At 38.1% G+C, this 23,255-nt stretch overlaps 1 protein-coding gene across 5 annotated transcripts in view; it reads left to right on the top strand.

Annotated features, from left to right (window-relative positions):
- Jhy (junctional cadherin complex regulator) overlaps positions 1 to 23,255 on the top strand; it is a 77,929-nt gene that overhangs the window by 46,382 nt on the left and 8,292 nt on the right. For 3 of the 5 annotated variants that reach the window (XM_027930441.2, XM_027930442.2, XM_071616786.1), the window contains 4 exons: positions 5,031 to 5,340; positions 13,364 to 13,444; positions 14,235 to 14,363; positions 17,708 to 18,136. In XM_027930441.2, the coding sequence (XP_027786242.2) occupies positions 5,031 to 5,340; positions 13,364 to 13,444; positions 14,235 to 14,363; positions 17,708 to 17,905 (718 nt within the window). In that variant the 3' untranslated portion in view covers positions 17,906 to 18,136. Of the gene's footprint in view, positions 1 to 5,030; positions 5,341 to 13,363; positions 13,445 to 14,234; positions 14,364 to 17,707; positions 18,137 to 23,255 lie in introns of those variants that run through there. The other 2 variants (XM_071616787.1, XM_071616788.1) reach the window with 2 other exon arrangements.

The following is a 23,255-nucleotide window of genomic DNA, read 5'->3' on the forward strand; positions in this document are numbered from 1 at the left end:
AATGGGAGTTACATTGCAATTTTTGGTTAGATCAATATTCAGTGGTTTTGTTATTATGCCAATGCATCTATAATGCATGATCTGGTGTTGGTCTATGACTATGCCTCATTTTAAAATTTTTTTCCAAAAGTTCATAATTGCCTTGACTTGTTTGTTTGCTTTGGCTTACTTTGATTTGTACATGTGGCTCATTGTTCCCACACTTTCCTAGTCTCTCAATACAAATGTTCACAGATGCAAATACATTAGATTCTTTATTCTATCTTGGACATAGCCTTTTATAAGACACCTTTAAATTCTTCATCTTGCTAGACTTGCTACAAAACTGAAGAATTCCCTTTGACTTTCCTTCTGGTCAGAATCCCTTTTTCAAGATTGCAGATTTTCCTCGTTTTGTTTGAGTACATCCTCTGATATTTTCTTCCTATTAGAAACATGGTGTGATGCAGACAATAGGGTGACAAGCAGTTCTCAGCATGCCAGTGTCCTGCGCGGCACTTCCTTTCCCCATGGCCATCCTCTGCCCGTGTTGTCCTTGCAGAACCTCCCTTCACTTCATCATGGGGATGCCCTTCATTTTTCTCCATTCTTGACCCTCCTATTTTCTCCATCTACTCTCTTTCCCTTTCTTAGCTTCCTTTCTCATTCTGGTAGAGAACATCCTCTACTTCTTAGGAGGTATGATTGATATTGACTATGTTCTGCCCTTGCTCCTAATAGCTGGCAGGGTGTTGTAGAATTCTAGATTGAAAATCATTTCCTCCTTACAATCGTCTTCTTTCTTCCGGCGTTGTTATATATGACCTGTCTATTTTTTCTTTGGAAGCTGTAGGATCTTCTCTCTTTCTCCATAAAATGAGAATTCATAATAACATGCCTTGGTTTAGGTCTATTTTCATAGATTGTTCTGGGCCTTTTAGCCTGGATACATGTGTCTTTTCAGTCTGGGAAATGTCTTGAATCCTCTCGTGGGTCACTCCTTCCAGCTCTCTTCTTTCCTGTTATTCACAGGTGTTTTTCCAGGACTGTTCATACGATATTCTTTACTCTCTTGTTCATTTCTTATTTATTTTGCCCTACTTTCTGTGAAAGTTCCTCAATTATTGCTTCCAGCCTTCCTATGCTCTTGTTACTGGAGGAAGGATCTTTTGGCATAGAAACAGTAGAGAAGAGACCAAGCTGAATATTGCAAACACACACAAGCAGAGTTTTTTAATGTGGCTTCACCTGAAAGGAAACAGCACTGATAGACAGGGAACCAAGCTGCTCTATGAAGAAAGGGAGATGAAAGCTTCTTATTGATTTTCTGGGGTGGGCCAAAGACCAGTAATTTTCCACTAGCCAGGGACATAGTTTCTCTTTGCATGAGATTTGGACCACATGGTAACGGTCAACTTGTCCCAGGAACTTCTGAGTTATTCTTGCAGCTGGTGTCATCATCCTATGTGCAAACATCCTGGTACTGTGGTTCAGTCTTGGCCTTATGACAGGTTGAAGGACTTTAGGTCCTTTGGATGCTGCAGCTGGTGAAAGGGTGGGGCAGAAGAAAAGTCATACCAGCTCCAGTGAGCAATGTTTGCATGCAGAGGTGAGTAGAATCTGACCAAAGGGTTAAGATAGCAAAGGGGACAAACACAATACAAAGACAGAGATGCCAAGCCATTTCATCAGATTCCACTCATCCATGCAACATCTATAGGCCCAAGTGAAGAGTATTTTCAGCAAAAGTGTTTGAAAAGAAGATATTTCTGCAGTTCTATGGCACATCGTTCTGTATACATTCATTTACCACTTAACAGTGGGGATATGTTCTGAGAAATCTTTTTATTCTATCTTTTCACAGACATTGAAGTGTCCTGACACATAAAATGGCTATGCTGTCACTAGGTGAAATAATCTTCTGGGACTACCTCTTTACATGTAGTTTGTTGTTGATCAATACCTTGTTATGCTGCACATGACTGTAATTTAAATTAGGGAAAGCTTGTTACATATGTTATTAAAATCTTCTGAAGCCTGATTAGGTTTCCATGTTTGATATATTAGTTTCTGACCCTGGTAAATTGACATTTCCCTGTATTTGGCTGTGGTGGCACATGCCTATGATCCCAACAACTTGGGAGGTTCCTTTCAGGAGGAACACAAGTCTGGGCAACTTAAAGAGCCCCTGTCCCTAACAACAACAAAAGGACTGGAGACACAGCTCAATAGTAGAGTGCTTACTTAGAATGTGTGAGAGCTTTGGGGTTCAATCCCCAGTGCTTAAAAAAAAAAAAGAATTGTTAATGTCACCTCATAATTCTATTAGTTTCATTTTATGTATTTTGAAGTTTTATGATCAGGTACATGCAGGTTAATAATTGTATATTTTCCTGGCAAATTCTTCTTTTAATCATGATGTAATGAATATTTTTATTTCCAATAATGCTATTTGATTAAAGTTTATGTTGGCTGATATTAATATAGCTTCATTCACTTTCTTATAATTAGTATTGAATCTAGTACATTTTTTCTATCATATTTAAAATTTTCAGTATGATTCTATCTTAAGCCTTTCTTTTAAAAAACAGTGTGTTGTTGTAATTTGTTTCTTTATTCAATCATAAACTCACTTGTATCTAGTGACTTTAAACTGCTTACATTTATCATGGTACTTATACAGGTGGATCTGTTTCTACCACCTTAATTTGACCACTCTAATTACCCTACACTCGCCATGCTTCTTTTTACTTTTTTTCTTCTATTAAACTTAGAGAATTATCTTTGTTATTTGCAGATACTCTTGTGGCGGGTGAGGGTAAATATTGGGGGTGGCTACTGGGGATGGAAACGCGGGGGGGGGGGGGGTTGCTCTACCACTGAGCTACATCCCCCTCCCCCCCCCCCAGCCTTTCAGCCTTTTTCTTTTATTTCAAGACAGGATCTCACTAGGTTGCCCAGACTGGTCTCTAGCTCACTATCCTCTTGCCTAGGCCTCCAGAGTCACTGGGATTACAGGCATGTACCACCGTACCCAGCACTCTATTCTATTAACACACACACACAACTTACATATTTAACTTGCCTCATGTTAAATTAATATTTCTGCTCTTTTCTAGACATGTTCAGGGTCATTACATTAAAAGTACAATCTCCTGCTTAGTCTAGCAACTTGTCTAGCACTTTATATCTCAAAAATTAGTCATTATTTTTATTATTGTAGAGAGTAAATGGTGTTTTAGAGTTAACCAAATTGTTTATTAATTTCTTTGCCTCACATTCTTTCTTTCATTTTATTCTGTTTTCTTTAGAAGTTGTTTCAGCAAGTGTATGTCACTGGGATTTACCTGAAATTCCTTTCTCTTACAATCTTGAGTTATAGTTTAACCTGGTAAAGAATTCAACTTTTGTTTTTTTAAAGAGAGAGAGAGAGAGAGAATTTTAATATTTATTTTTTAGTTTTCGGCGGACACAACATCTTTGTTTGTATGTGGTGCTGAGGATCGAACCCAGGCCGCACGCATGCCAGGCGAGCGCGCTACCGCTTGAGCAACATCCCCAGCCCCAAGAATTCAACTTTTTAAAAGCACTATTTTTTTGTCTACTGGTTTCTGTGTTGCCTTGAAAAGTCTTTTGTCAATGTAATTATCATTCCTTTTGTTTTTTACTTTGTCTTTATTTCTCTTGTTAGCTTTTAAACCTCTTCTTTGTTTTTGGTGTTTAGAAGTTTTACTATGATGTATATAGGAATGAAATTTTTAGTTCTACTTGAATACCTTCTGTGATTCCTAAATCTGAGGATCATCTCTTTTTATAAATTTTGAAAAAATGATCACCTGTTTTCCTATGAATATTGCATCTCCCAAATTGGCTCTACTTCCTTTTCCAGGAACACCAAGTAGATATGTATTAAATTCTTTGATTCTAGGCTTTGTGTGTTTTAACTCTGTTTCTTATTTTACCTGTTGTCTCTCTGCTTCTTTCTGAGAAATTTCTCAGGTAGGTTTTCCAGTGCAATAATTTCCTTTTCAACTATGTCCAATATGCTTTCTTAATTTTTCTTTTTTTTTTTTAAAGAGAGAGTGAGAGGCAGAGAGAGAGAGAGAGAGAGAGAGAGAATGAGAGAATTTTAATATTTATTTATTTAGTTTTCGGCGGACACAACATCTTTGTTTGTATGTGGTGCTGAGGATCGAACCCGGGCTGCACGCACGCCAGGTGAGCGCGCTACTGCTTGAGCCACATCCCCAGCCCTCTTAATTTTTCTGTTGGATTTTAAAATTAAATAATGGTATTTTTCATGTCTGGAATTTCTACTTGGTTATAAGTAAAACCTCCCTGTTCTTTGTTCAAAATAAGTTTTTAAAAATATATTTCTCAGAATTTTGATTTCTTCTTTCATGTTTCCAATCATTTCATACATACTTTATGAATGCTATCTAACATATTCTATTATCTAAAGCTTGCAGAAGTCTATTACTACTATTTGTGTGTGTGTGTGTATGTCTGCTAACCCTCACACTTGGTAGATCATTTCCCTTTATGTACTAGGGTTTTAGATGATGAACTTACGTCCACATTGGCCCCAAATCTCACATATCTTGGATTAAAACTGACGCCCTTAAACCCAAACAGCTCACAAAGAAAGCCATACCTTCAGCTCATCCAGAATCTGCTCTGACTTTAGTTCATTTTGGTTTTCCTCCCTGGAGATTTCCTGCCTCTCATACAAATTCAACTGTGTACATAAAGGATATTGGTTTCATTTAATCCAACATTTCTTGGTATTTTTGTAGTGGGAAACTCTTCGACTTCTAAAAATGATATACTTCTATTCTGAATGCACTAAGTGAAAGTTCTAAGCAGAGTTAGAATATCCTATGGAAAAAGAAGATTTTAAGAAATTAATACATTAATGAGTGAATTAGCTCAAATTAATTCATTTGAGTTGAGGAGTGATAAATACATCAAGTTAATGGCTCATAAGAACTTTACTGTTAGCGGTCTTATGTATTCAAGTTTTAGTCATAAATGTGTGTTCTTTTCCAAAGGAAATTCCATCCTTCCTCGGACAGCCAACCTGTCAGAGCTTCCCCAGATTCACGGCTCACTCAGATAATGGAGCAGCATCAGCAAGCCTTGGTGCAGCTGACCGACGTGCAGCCCACCGACGTGCAGCCCAGTAAAGGGTCCTCTTCTAGCATCATGCTCCCCCCCATCTCATCAAGGGTAGAAAGTGAATCCCAACTCAGTCCAGAGAGAAGCCAAAGAAACCAAATGAAAATTACCCGTAGCAATTCTGAAGGCTATCTGTTTCAACTGGAAAAAGGAAAAAAACACAGGAAAAGGAGCAGCATTAAGGTAAGAAGGCACTGGTTATTACCCAGGAACTTTTTAATTTTGATAATACTGATGGACCTGTTTTTTTTTTGTTGTTGTTGTTGTTGTTTTTGTTCCCCTGAATCATAGCCCTGGAATAGGGATGGTTATTACTGAACTGCTGCCACAACCAGGTGACCCAGGGTCCCAGGAATGTCACTCCTCTAGCCTGTGTTACTCCCTGGAATTTCCTTCCCTTCTTTCTAGAAGTTGTTGCCAGGGATGCCCATTCCCACCCCTGTTTCAGGTCATCTCAGGGAAGGGGTCTGCATTTACAGAGAGGCAATGATCTTCCTTTTATCCCCAGATTAAATATCACGTCTTCTAAAAAGCTTTCCCACCCCACCCTAACCCCTATTCTAAACTGAGTCTTCATACATTTTCATTTCTGAATAGAAGAAAAAGTAGGATTGAAGGGGTAAAAGCCCCTGTTGCCACTGCATTTCCCCACCACCACCACCACATACTAGCTCCTTGCCCCTGATCTCACCTCACCCAGCTTCTGCAGTGAAGTACCTAGGCTAGTCAATGACTGAACTTTCCTCCAAAATGTTAGCTGCTATTTGCAGAATTCTTTGTCTACAATAAGATTTGCCATTACTAGCACCTTTGTGCACTTAAATCTTTTTATGTCCTATTTATTTCTCCACTGATTAAAGCAATAAAAACACCTCAGGAAAGATGACCTGGTTCTAGTGTCAAATAGTGTATTAGTTTGTTATTTATTACTGTAACAAAATACCTGAGGCAGCCTACTTTATTTTACAAAAACAGGTTTATTTAGCTCACAATTCTGGAAGCTCAAGGGCATGGCACCAGTATCAGCTTGGCTGTGGTGAGGGCCTTATGACAGAAGTCTGTGCAGAAGGGAGAGGTCATATCATAAGGCAGGAAGCCAGAGAGAGATTCAGGGGTCAGGATCACTTTTGTAACAATTCACTCTCATAAGAACTAACTCAGGCTCCCACAGAACTACCTGACTTCCTTCTGAGGGCAGACCCCACAATGACCCAACAACCTCCCTCTAGATTTCCACCTCTTAAAGGTCACACCGCCTCCCAACACTTCCATACTAAGGACTGGCACTCAAAATGAGCCCTTGCGGGACACCCTCAACCCATATCTAGTCATAACAGATAGTAAAGAAACAGCTGGAAAATACATTCTGATTTACAGGTCAACTGGCAAAGGCCTGGTTGGAAATAACAGGCCTGTGATGAGTCTGGTTTCCTGGGAGCAAACTGCATGGAGAGTTGAGTGCAGGGGATTTGTTGAGGGTGCCCTCAGGAACGGCCTTGTAAGGGAGCACAGAGGCAAGACTGGGCAGAGGGAGGGAGTAGGCAGTGACATAGCTGTGACAGAAGCCTCAGGCAAGGTTCTGTAGACTCTGAAGTCAGGATGGTTGTTCAAAGGCAGGGAACCCAGACTTTCGCTCCCCTTTATCAACCAGACATTGACTAGTGTCTACCCTGAGGAAGGCTTGTGTCTTTGGGCACAGCAGCTCCATTTGGCTGCAGGCAGTGCTTAGGGAGAGACTCAACTGTGAGCTATCAGTAGACAGCATGCCCAGCAGCTGGGCCACTGAGTGCCCCAGTCCAGAAGGGTGTTCACTCTAGGTCAGTTTGGGTTGGGGGGGCGGGGAGGCGGGGAGGCATTAAGAAAACAATTCCTTAATTTAATTTAATATATAATTATTAAATCCTGCTAGAAACTGTGGCAGGTGCTGGAATGTAAAAGACGTATGAGCCGTGGCCCTTCCCCAGAAGCAGCTTTGGATCTGGGAAAGATAGTCATGTAAATGGCAAATAAGTATCAAAAGGAGCACCAAGGGACACAAAGAGTAAACATGTCCTGACCTGCAGATCAAACCAAGCTCTGGGGATAATTGCAAGCTGAGTCTTACAAGATGGTCAAGAGCTGGCACAGAAGAAAGACTAAAGAGAATTTCGGGGGGGGGGGGGGGGGGCAGACCCCACAGTGTCACAGCTCCTTGGGCTGTGACAGTATGGCGCATGTCAGGAAGGTAGAGGCACTTCACGTTGCTGTGACTGAAGCTGAGAAGCATGGGGTGTGGAGAGATGCAGGCAGAGACTTAGGGGCAAGTCTTAAGAGGATTCTGTTGTTCATTCAAAGAAGGGCCTTATTCTGTAGGCCAGAGTGGGACCACTGAGGAACTTTAAGCATGGTCAGATTTGTATTTTACAAAAAATCTCTCAGGTTATGGTGCATAGGGCAGCTGTAAGATGTACAGAGAAGTTACAGGACTTTGAAGTCAACAGAGTTATGATGTGGACTTCTTCGAGAAAAAGAAAAGGAGTGGTCTCAAAGAGAAAAAGGGGACGCTGGTTGAAAGTGAACAGCAGTCATATTATTAGAGAAGAAGAGGAGGATGGCTTGGTACTGAGGGATGACCCAGCTCATGCCTGCAGCTCCTGCCTTGCAGCCTCTCTGTTCTCCATCCAGGTCTTCAGCTCACTCACAGCGCTAGGGTGCTCAGCCCAGCTCCTTCACGCACCCACACTCAGAGGCTCTTTGAACACCCTGTCTTAACTCCATCCCCCCATATCCTCTGCTCTTCTGGGGTCCACAGTCCCTGCCCAGGCACGGAGCTGTAGAATCCCCAGTTTGAAGCTAGTTTGAAGTTAGGAGAATCCACAGTTACACTGTAAATAAGGAGACGTGTGTTTCTGGCACTGCAGTCACTCTTTTCCCACAGAAATGTCATTGCTCAGTAGTTAGGTTCAAAGGTACAATTAGTACTGTGTTCAATTATTCCTATGGTTTTTTAGACCAGACTAGGAAGCTGGACATCATCATATTATTATTACTATGGGGAAAAGCATTTAGAGGGTTGGAACCAACACACAGTGAAGACGAAGGTAGCCTGTTTCCTCCAGAGCCAAAGATTACCAGGGCCTAAAGTGTAGCTCAAACACTCTACCTCAGCAGACTGCTTTCCCTGTCCGTTCAAAGTCCAGCTTTGGGCTATTGTTGAAGATGCATTTTTAAACTCAGTTCTCAGTGAGAGAACTTAGTGGCAGTCATAGACTTAGTCATTGCCAAATTCTGTCTCAGCCCTATTACCTAATACCCTGGGATTCAGGCAAGTGACTCATTTACTTGAGCCCCCAATTCCTCATATACATAATCAGAATTACTTTTTCTTTTAGTAGATTTGGAGTGGTTAAGTAAAATAGTATATTAAAATTTATTTCCTAGCAAAGAATAGACATCAGCCAAATGTTAGTTTCTTTTTTCTTCCTCCTTCTCTAATTTGAATTTATGTTTTACTGAGAAAAGGTAGAAGAAGTACCTTGGTGACAGTGTGCATCATCAGAAATCTAAGAGCATGGTAAGGTAGGAAAGAGGAAGGAGGATTTCCAGTTATTGCTTCCCAAACACACTTTCCAACTGGGAAAATCCCTCCCTTCCTGCTTTCTGTCCAGAATTTTACAATCCCTATGTATCCATTTTTCTCAGTCAATACCTTCAGCCTGCATCTGACAAATACACAGAAGCTCTCTTTGTGCTTTAAGCTATTCCAGAAACTAAAATGACTTAGAACTGAGCTATTTGTTTAGGACAGCAGGTAGCCAGGGCACCAGACAGGAGGAATCATTATCCAGGTCATGCCCATTTATTAGTCACATCAAATCTCGTGGTTTCCAAGGGAATCACCCTGAATCACATTAAAAATTTGAGGATTTGTAAAGATAATAGGCCCAAGCCCCCTCCTTCTTCTGGCAGATCAGTTGTGGCTGACTCGTGCATACCAGCCATTGTCCCTACCATTCAACACAGACCTCAGCCACTAAGAGATTACCATTGTGCAAAGGATGACAAACAGTATAAAAATATACGTGCGGTGTTACAGCCCACCACAAAATAACTGCTTAGAGCGGTCTCCGGCAGCTGACTGTTGAGCTGCAGTAATTAACTCATGAGTTTGTTGTCACAGACAATCTGGGCATTGCTGCTTAACTGCTTCAAAGAAGAGGTTTATTTGGATTAAGTTTAGCAACCACAGAGCAAATTTCCTTCTCTTGCTGTTACCGAGTATTTGAGGCATTGTCTTTTGTCCTGTTTTTCAGTAACTTTCTCACACTTACACATCCAAGGAATTTTCTGGAGAATAACCCTGCAGTGTCCCTCACAGCAGGTATATTTCAGAGTTAAAACAAGTCCTCATGGAACAGTCAATGTCATTCTCAATTCAGGCTCAGTGTATTCTGAGTTTTCAGGTTTTTTTAAAAAAACAAAAAAACACTGTTCTGGTATGGCTTGAGAACAATTGCAATTAATTACTGGTAGAAACCTTCCATCAGAAAAGCCCTTTGCCACTGTCTGCTGAAGCCACACAGTTGGAGGGATAGGGCAGGGGTGGGCCCAAGTCAGCTGTGTGTCTTATGCAAAGACTAGCTGCAGTCAAGGGTTTGTTGAGAGCATGCCTGTATTTTCTAATTTGTCCCCCTATGTTCAGAGACTTAATGGGGTTATCAGTGCTGGATGATGATGATGATGATGATGATGTTGATTATTTTGGCATTGTGCTACTATGACCTTTTAGTCTTGTAAAAGCCAAGGAGAGGTAAATCAAAGTGAATTCTGGGGATTATTTTCTATAACAGACTTTTGAAGAGACAGAAAGTAGATTAGTGGTTGCCTAGGAGTAGAGGGGGAGGGGATAGGGAGTGAGTGCTGTTGGGTACAATAGTTTCTCTTTAAGGTGATGAAACTGTTCTAAAATTGGATTGTGGTGATGTTTCACACCTCTTGGTGAACAAACTAAAAACCATTGAATTGTACAACTTCAAATGGGTGAATTTTGTGGTATGTGAATTATTTCTCAATAAAGCTGTTAAAAAAGACTTAGATGAAGAGAGATCAAACAGAATCACAGTGCTGAGAACCAGTTCAAGATTACTTGCGCCAAACTGAAGCAAATCCAGGATTTTCATTGCCAGTCACCCAGAACAAGCTTCGCTAGGAGGAGCCACCGTGGTCCCTTGAGAATTGTTCCTTTGCTAAGGGCACTTCGTCCTGTAAAGGGATCGGCACTGGGGAATGACCTGTTTGGGCCACATGCTCTCCCTCCATGTGATATGTATGTGCAGTGCTAGGCCCTAGGCTCTAGTTTTCTCTGCTAACTAAGATGTTATTTGAGGTGATGTTTAGAACTGTGGCTGGAGGTCAGTGAGCAATTATTCATGCTTCACAATGTGTCTTTTGTGAGTCAGTGGAATGATTAAAAGTTAAGCTGCTTCAGACTAAGGATGAGATTTCTGGGCACTGATCATTTCTTTCTCATCATCTTTGGACAAATTGGATTTATGACTTGGAGATGAGTGGGATTTTTTCTTCTTCCTTTTCATTATTGGTTGACTCTGGCAAATAGTGATTTAGTGATTACAAAACAATGATGCAGAGGGCATATGTGAGAAGAACAAATTCACAGATGCAAGTATATTAATTTTCTGAGTTCACTCACCTATTAAAAATTACTAAAGGTTCTTAAGTGTAATAATACCCATTATAATCAAGGTTTTGACAAAAACAGCTATCTTACTACTCCATTGCTAATGGAAATGCTACCTATGGCCTTAAACATGTTCATTTTATCTTAATAATTACAATTCTATTAATTTACTCAAAGAAAAAAAGTATCCCACAAACCTCATGGCATTATAAATGTTCAGTGTCTAGAGAAATAGTTAAACGATTAACTATAACTAGACTGAAGAATATTATGCCTAAAAGTCACATTTTTGAAGACCATTTAGTGGAAAATACAGTGTAATGCTGAAATGCTTAAAGAAAAACTAACAATTTTATTTTATTTTATTTTGGTACTAGAGATTGAGCCTAGAAGCACTTTACCATTGAGATACATCCCCAGCCCTTTTTTAAATATTTTTTTTTTCCAGACAGGGTCTCCCTATGTTGTGGAGGCTGGTCCTGAACTTGCAATCCTCCTGCCTCAGCCTCCTGAGTCACTGGGATTACTGAACACCACCACACCCAGCAAGTGTGGACAATTTCATAAAAGTACAGAAGGATAAAATGGACTGGAAGCAGCCATAGTGGTTTTGCTTGGGAGTGGCTTCTCTTAAAGAAGATTTATGATTTTGAAATGTCCTTTCAACACTGGTTGAAAATATCTTTTTAAAAATTGCATCTGTACTGCACATGTACAGACTTTGTTTTCTTGTCATTCCCTAAACCATACATATAATATAACAGGTCTATACCTAGCATTTACATTGTGTTAGGTATTATAAGCAAACTTAGAAATGAAAGTACACAAGAGGAGATGTATAGGTTATATCCAAACACTCTACCACTTCATATAAGATACTTGAATATCCTTGGATTTTGTTATCTGTGAAATGTTCTAGAACTGTCCCCCCTTGGATTATGAGGCACAACCATATTTGGCTTTTGAGTCTCTAAAATGGGAGGTGGTGATGAAGAAGCTAATCGAAATGCTGTCTGGGGTGAACACTAGATCACTGTGAGTAGGAAACCTTTTTATAATGGTTGGTACCACAAGTTTACATCAGTTTCTTCTTAAGATTGTCGAGTTTTATGCAGAAATTATATCTCATATGGTGAAATATTTTTCTGGCATTTTAATTATCTTTTCCAAATTCTATTTTAGAAAAGGGCTCACTAGATAAATTGTCTATCGTAGGACTTCATGTCATAATCAATAGGAACATCCACGTTTTATGAAGATGCTTTGCCTGATACTGACATCATGCACAGTCAGCACAGAACATGTCCTCTTTGAGATGGTTATTTTTTTCTCCATTCCAAGCACAAATTTATATGAACCTAAAATCATCCCTGTCATACAAACCATCTCTTTGGTATTGTTTTTCCTGCCCCTCCCAGAAAGGAAACCAAATTAATTAATGAACTGAAAAATATAAGGATTTGGTTTCCCCACAAGGGGAAGTAGCAAATCTAAACTTCAGTTTTAGTGTTGAAAGCTGCAGTTTGGGAGAATATCTTCATCTGCCCTGTGGTCCAGAGAACACTGGGGCTTTTCCTGCCTACTATTGTGCTCAGCATCTAATAATTGCCTGACTCTGTTGCTCAGTCCTCTCGGGTGTGCAATACTAATAGGAGTTACAATGTAAAATTCTGTGTGTCCTTCAAAATATCAAAAATCATACTGATTGAATAGAATGAATTTCTAAGTGGTCCTCGCCAAGACTCTTAAATGCTAACTTTCTTTTGAGTATTATGAATTGATTATAGTTGGTTTTTTCCTTAAAACTATCTTTTTTTCCCCAACAATCAATAGTAAAATTTTAAAGTTTCTACGTTCTTTGCTTCTCTTCTATCTTATCCATAACATGCAGTACTGTAAATTCATTGAACGGGTTCCCTCTTTTTGAAGCAATGTGCTCATCTGATGTGCTTAAATTGCCTCGTCCAGGGAAGTCATTTGGCTTAGCAAACTGCCCAAGACTTGACATCATAGGAACAGCAGCAGTGGCAAAGTGGTAAAGTATATGTTTTCTTAAAAACATTAATAACGAACAACAACCAGACACAGTGGCACACACCTATTATCGCAGCAACTCATGAGGCTGAGACAGGAGGACTGCAGGCTTGAGGCCAGCCTCAGCAACTTTGTAAGACCCTATTTCAAAATCAAAAACAAAAAGGGGTATAGTAAAATGCCAGTGGTTAAGTGCTCCTGGGTCTGTCCCCAGTATCAAAATAATAACAACAAGCTTTAAATTTTTTATTTATAATTTTCATAACTTTATTTTTCTTTATTATAAAAGTGGATAAGTCATAACATGTTAGCTAACCAGCTACAAATTCCCTAAGAGACTATTACCAACTTACTACCATTAAAATGGAAAAAGTTACCAAGAAATGTCCCCATCCACACAGGCGTCTATTCTTTACTTTCCTTCTTCCCTTATGTGCCTATTATTGCTGAGAAGAGCACAAGTTCTTAAAGAAACTGTTTCTTTGTTGTTTTTAGAGTTCCAAGCTGAAAGGTTATCAAAAAAGAGATGTGAAGCTTGGAGGCCTAGGACCTGACTTGGAATCTGTCAGAGAAAAAGTGAGTGAGTTGTACGTAAGTTTTTTTCAGGCCTGACTCCACCCATCTGTCTTTTCACCAAACTGCATTGAGATGATCCCCAGAATCGAGCCCCTATGCAATGCCTGACACTGAATACAGACCCTTCAGAAACAGCACGGGTAATGAAAGAGAAGCCCAGACACACTTTTTAACTATCATATGAAAACACTCACCCAGCATTGTTTTATGCACCCCTGCCCTTCAGTTTGTTTGGAAGGTCTGCACAGAGAAGCAGGACACATGCATGTATGGGAAAGGGAATGTTTGTGTTATATGGTTGTTGGTCTTTCCAGAAAGAATTATCTGGATAATTTTGAAAAGTGGCTACAGAGAAGACACTTAGGTACAACTTCCCTGGCCCCTGAGAAGTGCATCCATTTTATTCTCTTTCCTCTAGTGAAAGGAGATCTTCATTTAATGTGCTTTAACTGCAGTTGCACTCAGGCATAAAAAGAGAGTATAGTTCAAAGTTGGAAGCAAAAATGAAAATAAATTGGGTAAATGCAACAAAGAAGGGACTGAATGTGATTTAGCCTCTGTTAAGGGAACACTGAGTGAGCTATTGCAGTGATGTTCCTCATCACAGAGGCTCTCTAGGAGAAACATTAGCTTAACCAGGTCACTGCCATCACCTTGCATGTGGCAATCCCATGTCTCCTGTGCTGCCAATTGAATATGCCCAGCTCACTTAAACTAGTGTCACTCTAAATAGAGAGCATAGAGGGTCATCAGGATCTGTGATTCATCACAACCCTGTCTCTCTGAACAGATGCAAAAATTAATACAGCAAAAAGAATATGCAAAACAAGTACAGGAATACAACATGAAGACGCTGTCTGTTCTGTCCAAACCACAAACAGCAAAAACTGAAAATAAATCAGCCATTCCTCGGCAGAAGGTAAGAAATTCTCATCAAGACATTTTTTTCGATCCAAATTAAAAGAAAGCTTTTGTTACTTTTTTAAAAAAATATTTATTTTTCAGTTATAGTTGGACACAATACCTTCATTTTATTTAATCGAACCCAGGGCCTTGCATGTGCAAGTCAAGTGCTCTACCACTGAGCCACAACCCCAGCCCATGTAACTTGGCACACAAGATGCATTTTAGCAGCTGCCATTCCTGCAGCTGCCCATCATCTGTAGATATTGATGTGATAGCAATACAGTCCATGCATGTCTACACACACGCGCACGCGCACACACACACACACACAAATGTGTATGCGCTCACACTCAGTGCTGTAAGGTTAACCTTTTTATTTTCCTAAAGTTCATTGTCTCCACATCTTTCCTTCCAAGTATAGTATTTTAAGTTTGTCACACATAAAAATTAATAAGGTGATTTCTTAGAAGAAACTTGGAATCCTAATTGTCAGTTTCATTCTCTATTATTGAAATAAGCTCCAAATGAATTAGTGTCTCTTAATTCTCATGTGTCAAAGAAAAATCCTTCATTGTTTTTCTCACGTTCATTTTCCTACACTCTTCTATATGGATTGTAATATACAGGTTCCTCTAGGGAGAAAAAATGATTTCAAGAAATACAGAATGTTCTCCCTCTCAGATGTCATCCAACCAGGAGTCGTGGTTTGAGTAAATTGTGCTGTGGAGTCACAGAGCTCCCCAGGGCAGGTCTGTACCTCAGTTGATGGGCCCCTTCCGAGGAAGGACAGGCACCCTTTGCAAGAGAGCCAAGTGATCTTGTGCAGCCTCCAGGAATGTGGACTTCCTGTTCTCTTTCACAGACCAGGGTATTTTCTATTTTTGCCTTCTTCCTCAGACCTTGAAGACCTCAGTCCTCTCGACTGAGTTTCCATGGTGCCACTTCTTTTTTCTCCAATCTGTCATATTTTCATGAAGAGCTTCAAGGCAACAAATCTATAATTAGAAATTCCTGTATATTTCACCCACATACATGAGAAGTATGAACTTTTTTCTGTGTTTTAGAATGTTTTCCCCCTCATAGGACCTATTCTTTCACATTTCAGCATGAACTCTAATTAAAATACAAAAATTAAAATACAAAAGTGATACAAAGTCAGATTTAGAAATCATATTTAGTAGTCTCATTTTTATCATAACACTGGACAGAACTGACAGCACTGAAAAAAAAGACTGCATTTTTTTCCAGCATCTAGATTTCTATAGATATAGTAAAGAAAAAAAAAATCATTCTCTAATGCTTTTCAGAGTTCTAAGAACCTAGGAATAAGAATAATGGGTCTAATAAAGGAGGCTCAGTTTTACATCAGCTATAGTGATATCTTTAGTCTCAAGCTATAACTAGTCCTCCTTAGGTACAAAATTTTGATAATATATCCCTACCAGAAGCTGATTTTAATAAGATTGCCAGAGACTAAGTAGATCCAACACATGAGAGACCTATTTTCAAACACTTGACACTCAGTTTTGTGAAGAAAACTTCCAGAAGACACAATAGCTGTATGCATCATTATCCAACTTTTTCCCCCACACTATAATATTTTATTGATTGATTGATTCATTGATTCTAATTTGTTATATATGACAGCAGAATGCATTTCAATTCATAGTACACAACAGAGTACAATTTTTCATGTTTCTGGTTGTACACAAAGTAGAGTCATACCATGCACGACTTCATACAGTACTAGAGAAAGCAATCATGAAATGCATCTGGAAAAATAAGAGATCCAGAATAGCCAAAGCGATCCTTAGCAAGAAGAGTGAAGCAGGTGGCATCACTATACCAGATCTTAAACTATACTACAGAGCAATAGTAACAAAAACAGCATGGTATCGGCACCAAAAGAGACTTGTAGACCAATGGTACAGAATACAGGACACAGAAACAAACCCACATAAATACATTTATCTCATACTAGACAAAGGCACCAAAAATATATATTGGAAAAAAGATAGCGTCTTCAACAAATGGGAGAACTGGAAATCCATATGCAACAAAATGAAATTAAACCCCTATCTCTCACCTGCCGCGTCTGGCTGGGCAAAATAACGAGGGGGGGGTGACAAGCAACTTGTGAAGGTTGATATAGCGGGAGCCGCTTTATTACGGGACAGAGAAGTATATATACCCAACTAATTACACACAGCTTAACTTAATTAACATAAACTAGATACAGCAGTCAACCAATAAGGAATCCTCATCATCTTAATGATTACACGTAACTTAACTTAATTAACATAAACTAGATACAGCAGTCAGTCATTAAGGAATCTCCACATCTCAAGGGCTCGCTGGCATTACTTCACAAACCACTCCCTCTGGCAAAGTGCCAGGCACCATCTTGACTTGTCTGTGACACTCAACACTCACCATACACAAAACTCAAAGTGTAAAATGGATCAAGGACCTAGGAATTAGAATAGAGACCCTGCACCTAATAGAAGAAAAAGTAGGCCCAAATCTCTATCGTGTCTGATTAGGCCCTGACTTCCTTAACTCATAGCTTAAGAAATAAAATCAAGAATCAATAAATGGGATGGATTCAAACTACAAAAGCTTCTTCTCAGCAAAAGAAACAATCAGTGAGGTGAATAGAGAGCCTACATTTGGGGAATCAATATCCTAGAGATTAGTGTTCTATCTGACTTGCATGTGGCAAAAAAAAAAATCAATTTTTTGCCACATGCAAGTCAGATAGAACACTAATCTCTAGGATATATAAAGAACTCAAAAATCTTTAACACCAGAAAAAATCCAATCAATAAATGGGCTAAGGAAATGAACAGACACTTCATAAAAGAAGAGATACACCTGATCAACAAATATATGAAAAAATGTTCAACATCTCTAGCAATTAGAGAAATGCAAATCAAAACTACTCTTAAGATTTCATGTCACTCCAGTCAGAATGGCAGCTATTACAAACAATAATAAGTGTTGGTGAGGATGTGGGGAAAAAGGCACACTCATACATTGCTGGTGGGGCTGAAAACTAGTGCAACCAACCTGGAAAGCAGTATGGAGATTCCTTGGAAAACTTGAATAGAACCACCACTTGACCCAGCTATCCCACTCCTCGGTTTATGCCCACACCATAATGTTTTGTGGCTAATTTATTTTGTTTAAACTGGGTGTTTAAACTTGCCTTGTTTGTGTTTTCCATTTCCTCCCATATTGTGGCAATCATCTCTACTTATGTTATAAATAAACATTTCATAAAACTGCCTTCAATTTAAGAAATCTAGGACTTATTTATTTCTCATTTTAAGTAAAATTTTATCTTTATGCTTTTAGGCTTTGGAATATGCTAAGACCATCCCCAAACCCAAATCATCAAATCTGACTGATCAATCATCAAAGGAAAGCAAAAATCCAACATATGAGCGAAGAAAAGAAAGTTTACCTGAAATTTCACTGCTGGAAATACTGCAGAGTAGACACGAAAGGGAAAAACAGGCTGTGGCTGCTTTCAAAGTCCTTCACATTGTATAGACAACATTTGGTAGAAGCCAAAAACAATCGGAGAAAAGATATGAAGGAGAGAAACTCTAACTTAATTGTAACACAAATTGAGCACAGTAACCTAACACGTACCTGCAGTCCATATCTGCTTTATACAGATTTAGTAGGGCCCCAGTCAGATTATGGTGCCATGTTTTAATTATTTATTTTCAAATCAATTAGAATTTGGACTGATAAATAGAAAATAAAGCTTTTGGTTTACATTGGATCTTTTGATTTTGTAAACTACACCTGCTCTTACTTAGAATAATGAAAACCTTGTTGTTACCCAGAAATAAATACATCCACTTGTGTATCTCTTACCTACCTGATAGGAAAAGCATAAACCCTTCAATTTCTCCTAAAATGAACTCAATTGGACCAATCACTAGTAAATTTTGAGGTAACATTTCAAAAATATTACTCAAATCTCCAAGTTTAGCAAAGGAGAGCATATAAAATTGAAAAAAATAAAATGAAGGTACATCTGGATGTGCCTACTAAAATAGAACAAATTCAATGTCATTCTAACAGAGCATCAAGATATTAGTTACAAATCCTCCACTGAATCCAGAAATGCCAATTCAGACACACTTTGTCAAAGCCACTTGCTCCGAGTACATAAATTTGATGGGCATCTTGCCATCAAAAATATCTTAAAATATTATCAAATGTATATTTTCACATAGTTAATAATATTAGATAAGACAAAAGCATTCCATAGTTTACTACTGAATATAAATATGAATAAATATTTTAACTTATTTTATCTTTGGAAGCATTATAAAAATTCCCAGTCTTAGTTACTAGCAGTTTTAATTTTTTACCTTCTTTTTCATATTAGATGGGCATTGCATATTCAGAAATGGATAATTTTAACACAAATTTAGGTCACCATCTTTACATAAGAACTGGCTTTGGAAATTCACTTCCTTGTTGTATATATATTATACAACAAGGAAGTGAATTTTATATATATATATATATATATATATATATATATATATATATATATATCATGATGTGTCTATATGTAACTTTTTCTTCAGACTGGAAGCAGTTAGAGTTGAGAGTCTGTAATGATAACAAGTATATAAAGAGAAAATTCATGAGTCATCTTTCAGTGGTATTTGGAAAATATCAACATATATGAGGAATTAGTTCAGGAAAATCATAGCCCAAACTTCTGCTAAGATTTATTTGTAAAGAGGCCCCTTCAAGGTACATGGTGAAGACTAGAAACATTATTTTTTTCCTAAATGGCTTTAAATTTAAACTTACTTTGGAAGATAAAAGGATGCATATAGAGACAGTTTCCTATTTTCATAATTGAAGGGACAGGGTAAGATTTTTAAATATTTCATTATCTATTCAAATAACTTGAAAGAACCTGGATCCTGGAAAGAGTCTGTCTTGTTCAACTGCCACTTTTTCAGAAGAGGAAATGTGGAGATCAGAAAAGGTTCAGCACCTCTGAAATCCATCAGTCATAATGAAGGTATTAAGAGAGTATCCAGGTCTCAATGCCCTGTCTTACAGCACCACAAATGGTGCTGTTTAACTGTTCATCTGTGGAAAGATGTTCTTGTTTCTCTGTGTGGTCAAGGAGCATGGAGTTGGTATGAATTTCAGTTTGGGGTCTAAATTTCCATTGAGTTCAGTTGTTGAACTATTCATTACTGTGTACCTGATAATTTTTATAAATTTTTTTTAGTTGTAGATGGACATAATACCCTTTTTCTATTTATTTTTTTTTTATGTGGTGCTGAGGATTGCCTCACAAGTACTAGGCAAGTGCTCTACTATGGAGCCACAACCCCAAAGCCCAATAATTTTTTAATATGTACAGTCTGGCAATTTCCTTACCACATTGATAAAGTTATAACAGACATAAAGAGCAATTCACACTTGGATGTTGACCAGTAAGAGAGACACTGTTTCATTTTCTTTCAAAAACTTCCCATCACCGTATTTCTGTTAATAGACTTATGGTTAAATCCTTCCAACACTTTCACACATACTGTCAAAACCCAACACTTAGCTGGAGCAGGTGAAGTGATTTAGTTGATGTCAAAACATTTCACAGGATCCTTGCCCCCAAGGTCAGTCTTTACCATCCAGTACATAAGACTCTAGAAAATCAGAATTCTTTATACAGTGCCAAGTGGAATTTAAAATGACTTTGGATAAAGAAATAAAACATATTTGCTGTACATTTCAGGTTGAAATGAAAGAGCCATCAAAATGGCCCTTTGTTTGGCCCCAAGTCATCTCACAATTGTAAGACCCAGCAGAATGTTGCTAAGCTACCAAGATCCTAAGGCTAGGATAGAGATTTTCCACAAACAGTGAATGACGAATACTTTTTTGCTCCTTTTTAAAATCGTACTGATGACAACAATATCCATCTATTATAAACACAAGTGGATCCATGATCAATTTTACAGCCTATCTGTTTCAGATACTCAAGAAAATAAGACAATATGCCTATTAGAAAGCAAGGAACTTCAAACTTGAGTGACATAATGAGGGAGGGCCTGTATTTGACCAGATGTTATATATGCCATTGAAAGACATGGTATAATTATGCCTAATCTCTATGAGCTGGTAGAAATAAAGGCCCTGTAAGCCATGTATTCTCTCTTATTACAGTCTCCTTTTTTTATGGTGTTTTTCCATCTTGAGTTTCCAACAAGAGCATCCTCTTAAAGAGAGCTTTTTTTACAAGTAGCTGAATTTAATGACAGCTGTCTTCTTGATATTGTTTTGTATCATAAGGAGTCTCTTGGGAGTTATCCAGAAAACAAGTTAAGAAAAGACAATATTGAGGAACAAAATAAAAGGTAAGCCTAGCAAAGGCACTGATGCCTAATGGTTCCAATTGGGGCCTTATTATTGGTTAATGAATCATTGTCAAAACATCACAGCAAGCAGGAGCGTGCACAGTCTAGTCTATAGTGAGAAAATGACTCTTCATCCCAACAGTTATTAACTGGGAGTTGTTTGAAAACACGTTCAGTAATTATAACAACACTGGAGCTAATTGAGAACTTTGAGTTGATAGCAAATGGCCTACAATAGCAGACTAGATCAACTCAGGGGGGATTCTTTTCTAATTACCTATTGAAAAATAGCAGAAAATGAATTGAATTTGGGTGATAGTCTACAGATATCCGGACAAGTTTAGCTAATTCTCTTCCAAGATGTGCTTCAAAACATATTATTAGAAGTAGCATTTGGAAAGTTCTTAAGGAAAAATCAGGGTCACTCTCCTAAATACGCCTTTTTTAAAAGATTCTTTTTACCTAATAGAGTAAGACTTGAAAAATACATATTTCATCCAACTCTCAAGTACTCACAGAATAACTGCAGGGCTTCTGCTCCTTAATGTTAACTATATTTTCATAATTTCTGTTGTCAATAGGTGAAAACAGAGAGACAAAAAGATACACCAACACACCATTTGCCTCTTCCATTGTTTCTCCAGTAAGAAACGAATTGAAGAGAGTAGCACAAAATGAAAAATTTGAATCACTGTGGATTTTGATTATACATAGTGCTCACTCTACCTATATCAATGATTATACAAAATTGTTTATATTATCAGACAAAATAATATTTCCACACTATAAAGGTGAAATGTGCATTCTAATAAATATATTTAGATATTCCACATTTTAAATATACTGAAGTAGGTAGGGTCTCAGAGTAGCTGAAAATCTGATATTCAGAATTGCCCCCTCACCCTCCTGCTTCTAGACTAAGTACAGTATTTGTTTCTACTCACCTGCCAGCTTCATTAAGCAAAGTCACACCTCTTTTCTCATAAAGGAATAGAGAAAATACAAACTGTTTCAATTTCCTAATTAAATAGATATGTATCAATGGAAAGCTTTTTTATTTTTTAATTTTTTTTTAGCAAAAGATTTTTGATGGAATTTTAATTCTCTAAATTACTCGCCAGTCTGAAGCATTCACATTTTTCATGTTTGGTTACTTAATTTTGGCTCAGTAAAATAACTGGGAAGCTGGACCTTCCCAAAATGTTATGAAAACAATGCCTTACAAAAGGAAGCAAGATGCTAAAAGAACAGATTTTTTTTTTTCCCAGCTCTCTCTACCCTGCAATAGAGGGGCTCTTTGGAAACTATGAAGAGAGGAAAAAAAGAATTTGGTGGACAGGGTTTATCTCCCTAGCTGCCTCTCCATTCCTTTTCCATTTTCCCCTTGCAAACCTATGTAATGTAAGTAATTAATTTTCAATAAGCTGAATAAATGGTCTTCCGCTATTAAATAGCCCTAACAGGTTGAGAGGATTATGATGATGTGAGCATTCCAGGCAAATGTATTTAGTGAATCCTTGCATATTTCTGATAAGATTTTATAAATACTCTTTTACTGAACTGGCATCTCAGGGAGAATGACCCTAATATTGGGCCTGATTTCTTGGGATAACCTCTGTCACTGAGGTCCCCAAGTTTTGCAATAGATGTTTAACATTAAGTATAACTGTGGTGTGAATGTGGCAATAGGGAAAATAACTGTCCAAAATTTAAAACCCAGAAAACATGATCAATCATCCTTTGGGAAACTGACTACACAGAAGAATGTAGAGGACATCAAATGAAATCAACAATGATCTCTGGGCTAAATAATTTGGACCCCACACATACTCTTTCCTCAGTGACAAACTCATCTCTCAATTTAATCTTATACTTTATTTTTTGACATGCAGACATCTTTCAAAATTAGTATACTGAAGCCCAACTGGCCTTGCCTCATATCCCCACCCTGTCACCTGGCACTGGAGTCTTTTCCCATTCCCCCTGCTTCCACACAATGGTGACACTTTGAAGTAGTGCACATGAGGTCCCTAAATTTGTTGTCTCTACTTAAAATTGGTAATCTCCTATGTCACAAACCTCAAGCACCTATTTTTAATGAAAGCTTTAGATGAATATCAAAGAACTATTTAGCCATGTCTAATATTTTAATTAGATTATATTCTCAATTTAACCCATTAAATCTCCTTTGATGATCCCCATATTTAGTGTTTAGCATCAGATGCATGAGGTAATGAATACTGGACCTTTTGATTTAATGAGAATTTCGGCTCTTCCAGCCTGCACCTCTTTGTATACCTTTTATTTTCCTGGCTATAGAATTCAGTTAATTGAAGGGGTCTCTTACCATCACACATTAAGGAGTATAAATTAGCATCTCCATTCTGATTGAAAAATGCAAGCAGACAGTTTTGCTTTGATCTGAGGATTGAGCTGAAGAAGGCAGCAGCCCTCTGAAAATGAGCTGATGGTCTTGTTATCAGGGCAAAATACAGATG

The sequence above is a fragment of the Marmota flaviventris genome, chromosome 9 (genome assembly GCF_047511675.1).
Source record: "Marmota flaviventris isolate mMarFla1 chromosome 9, mMarFla1.hap1, whole genome shotgun sequence".
Lineage (NCBI taxonomy): Eukaryota > Metazoa > Chordata > Mammalia > Rodentia > Sciuridae > Marmota > Marmota flaviventris.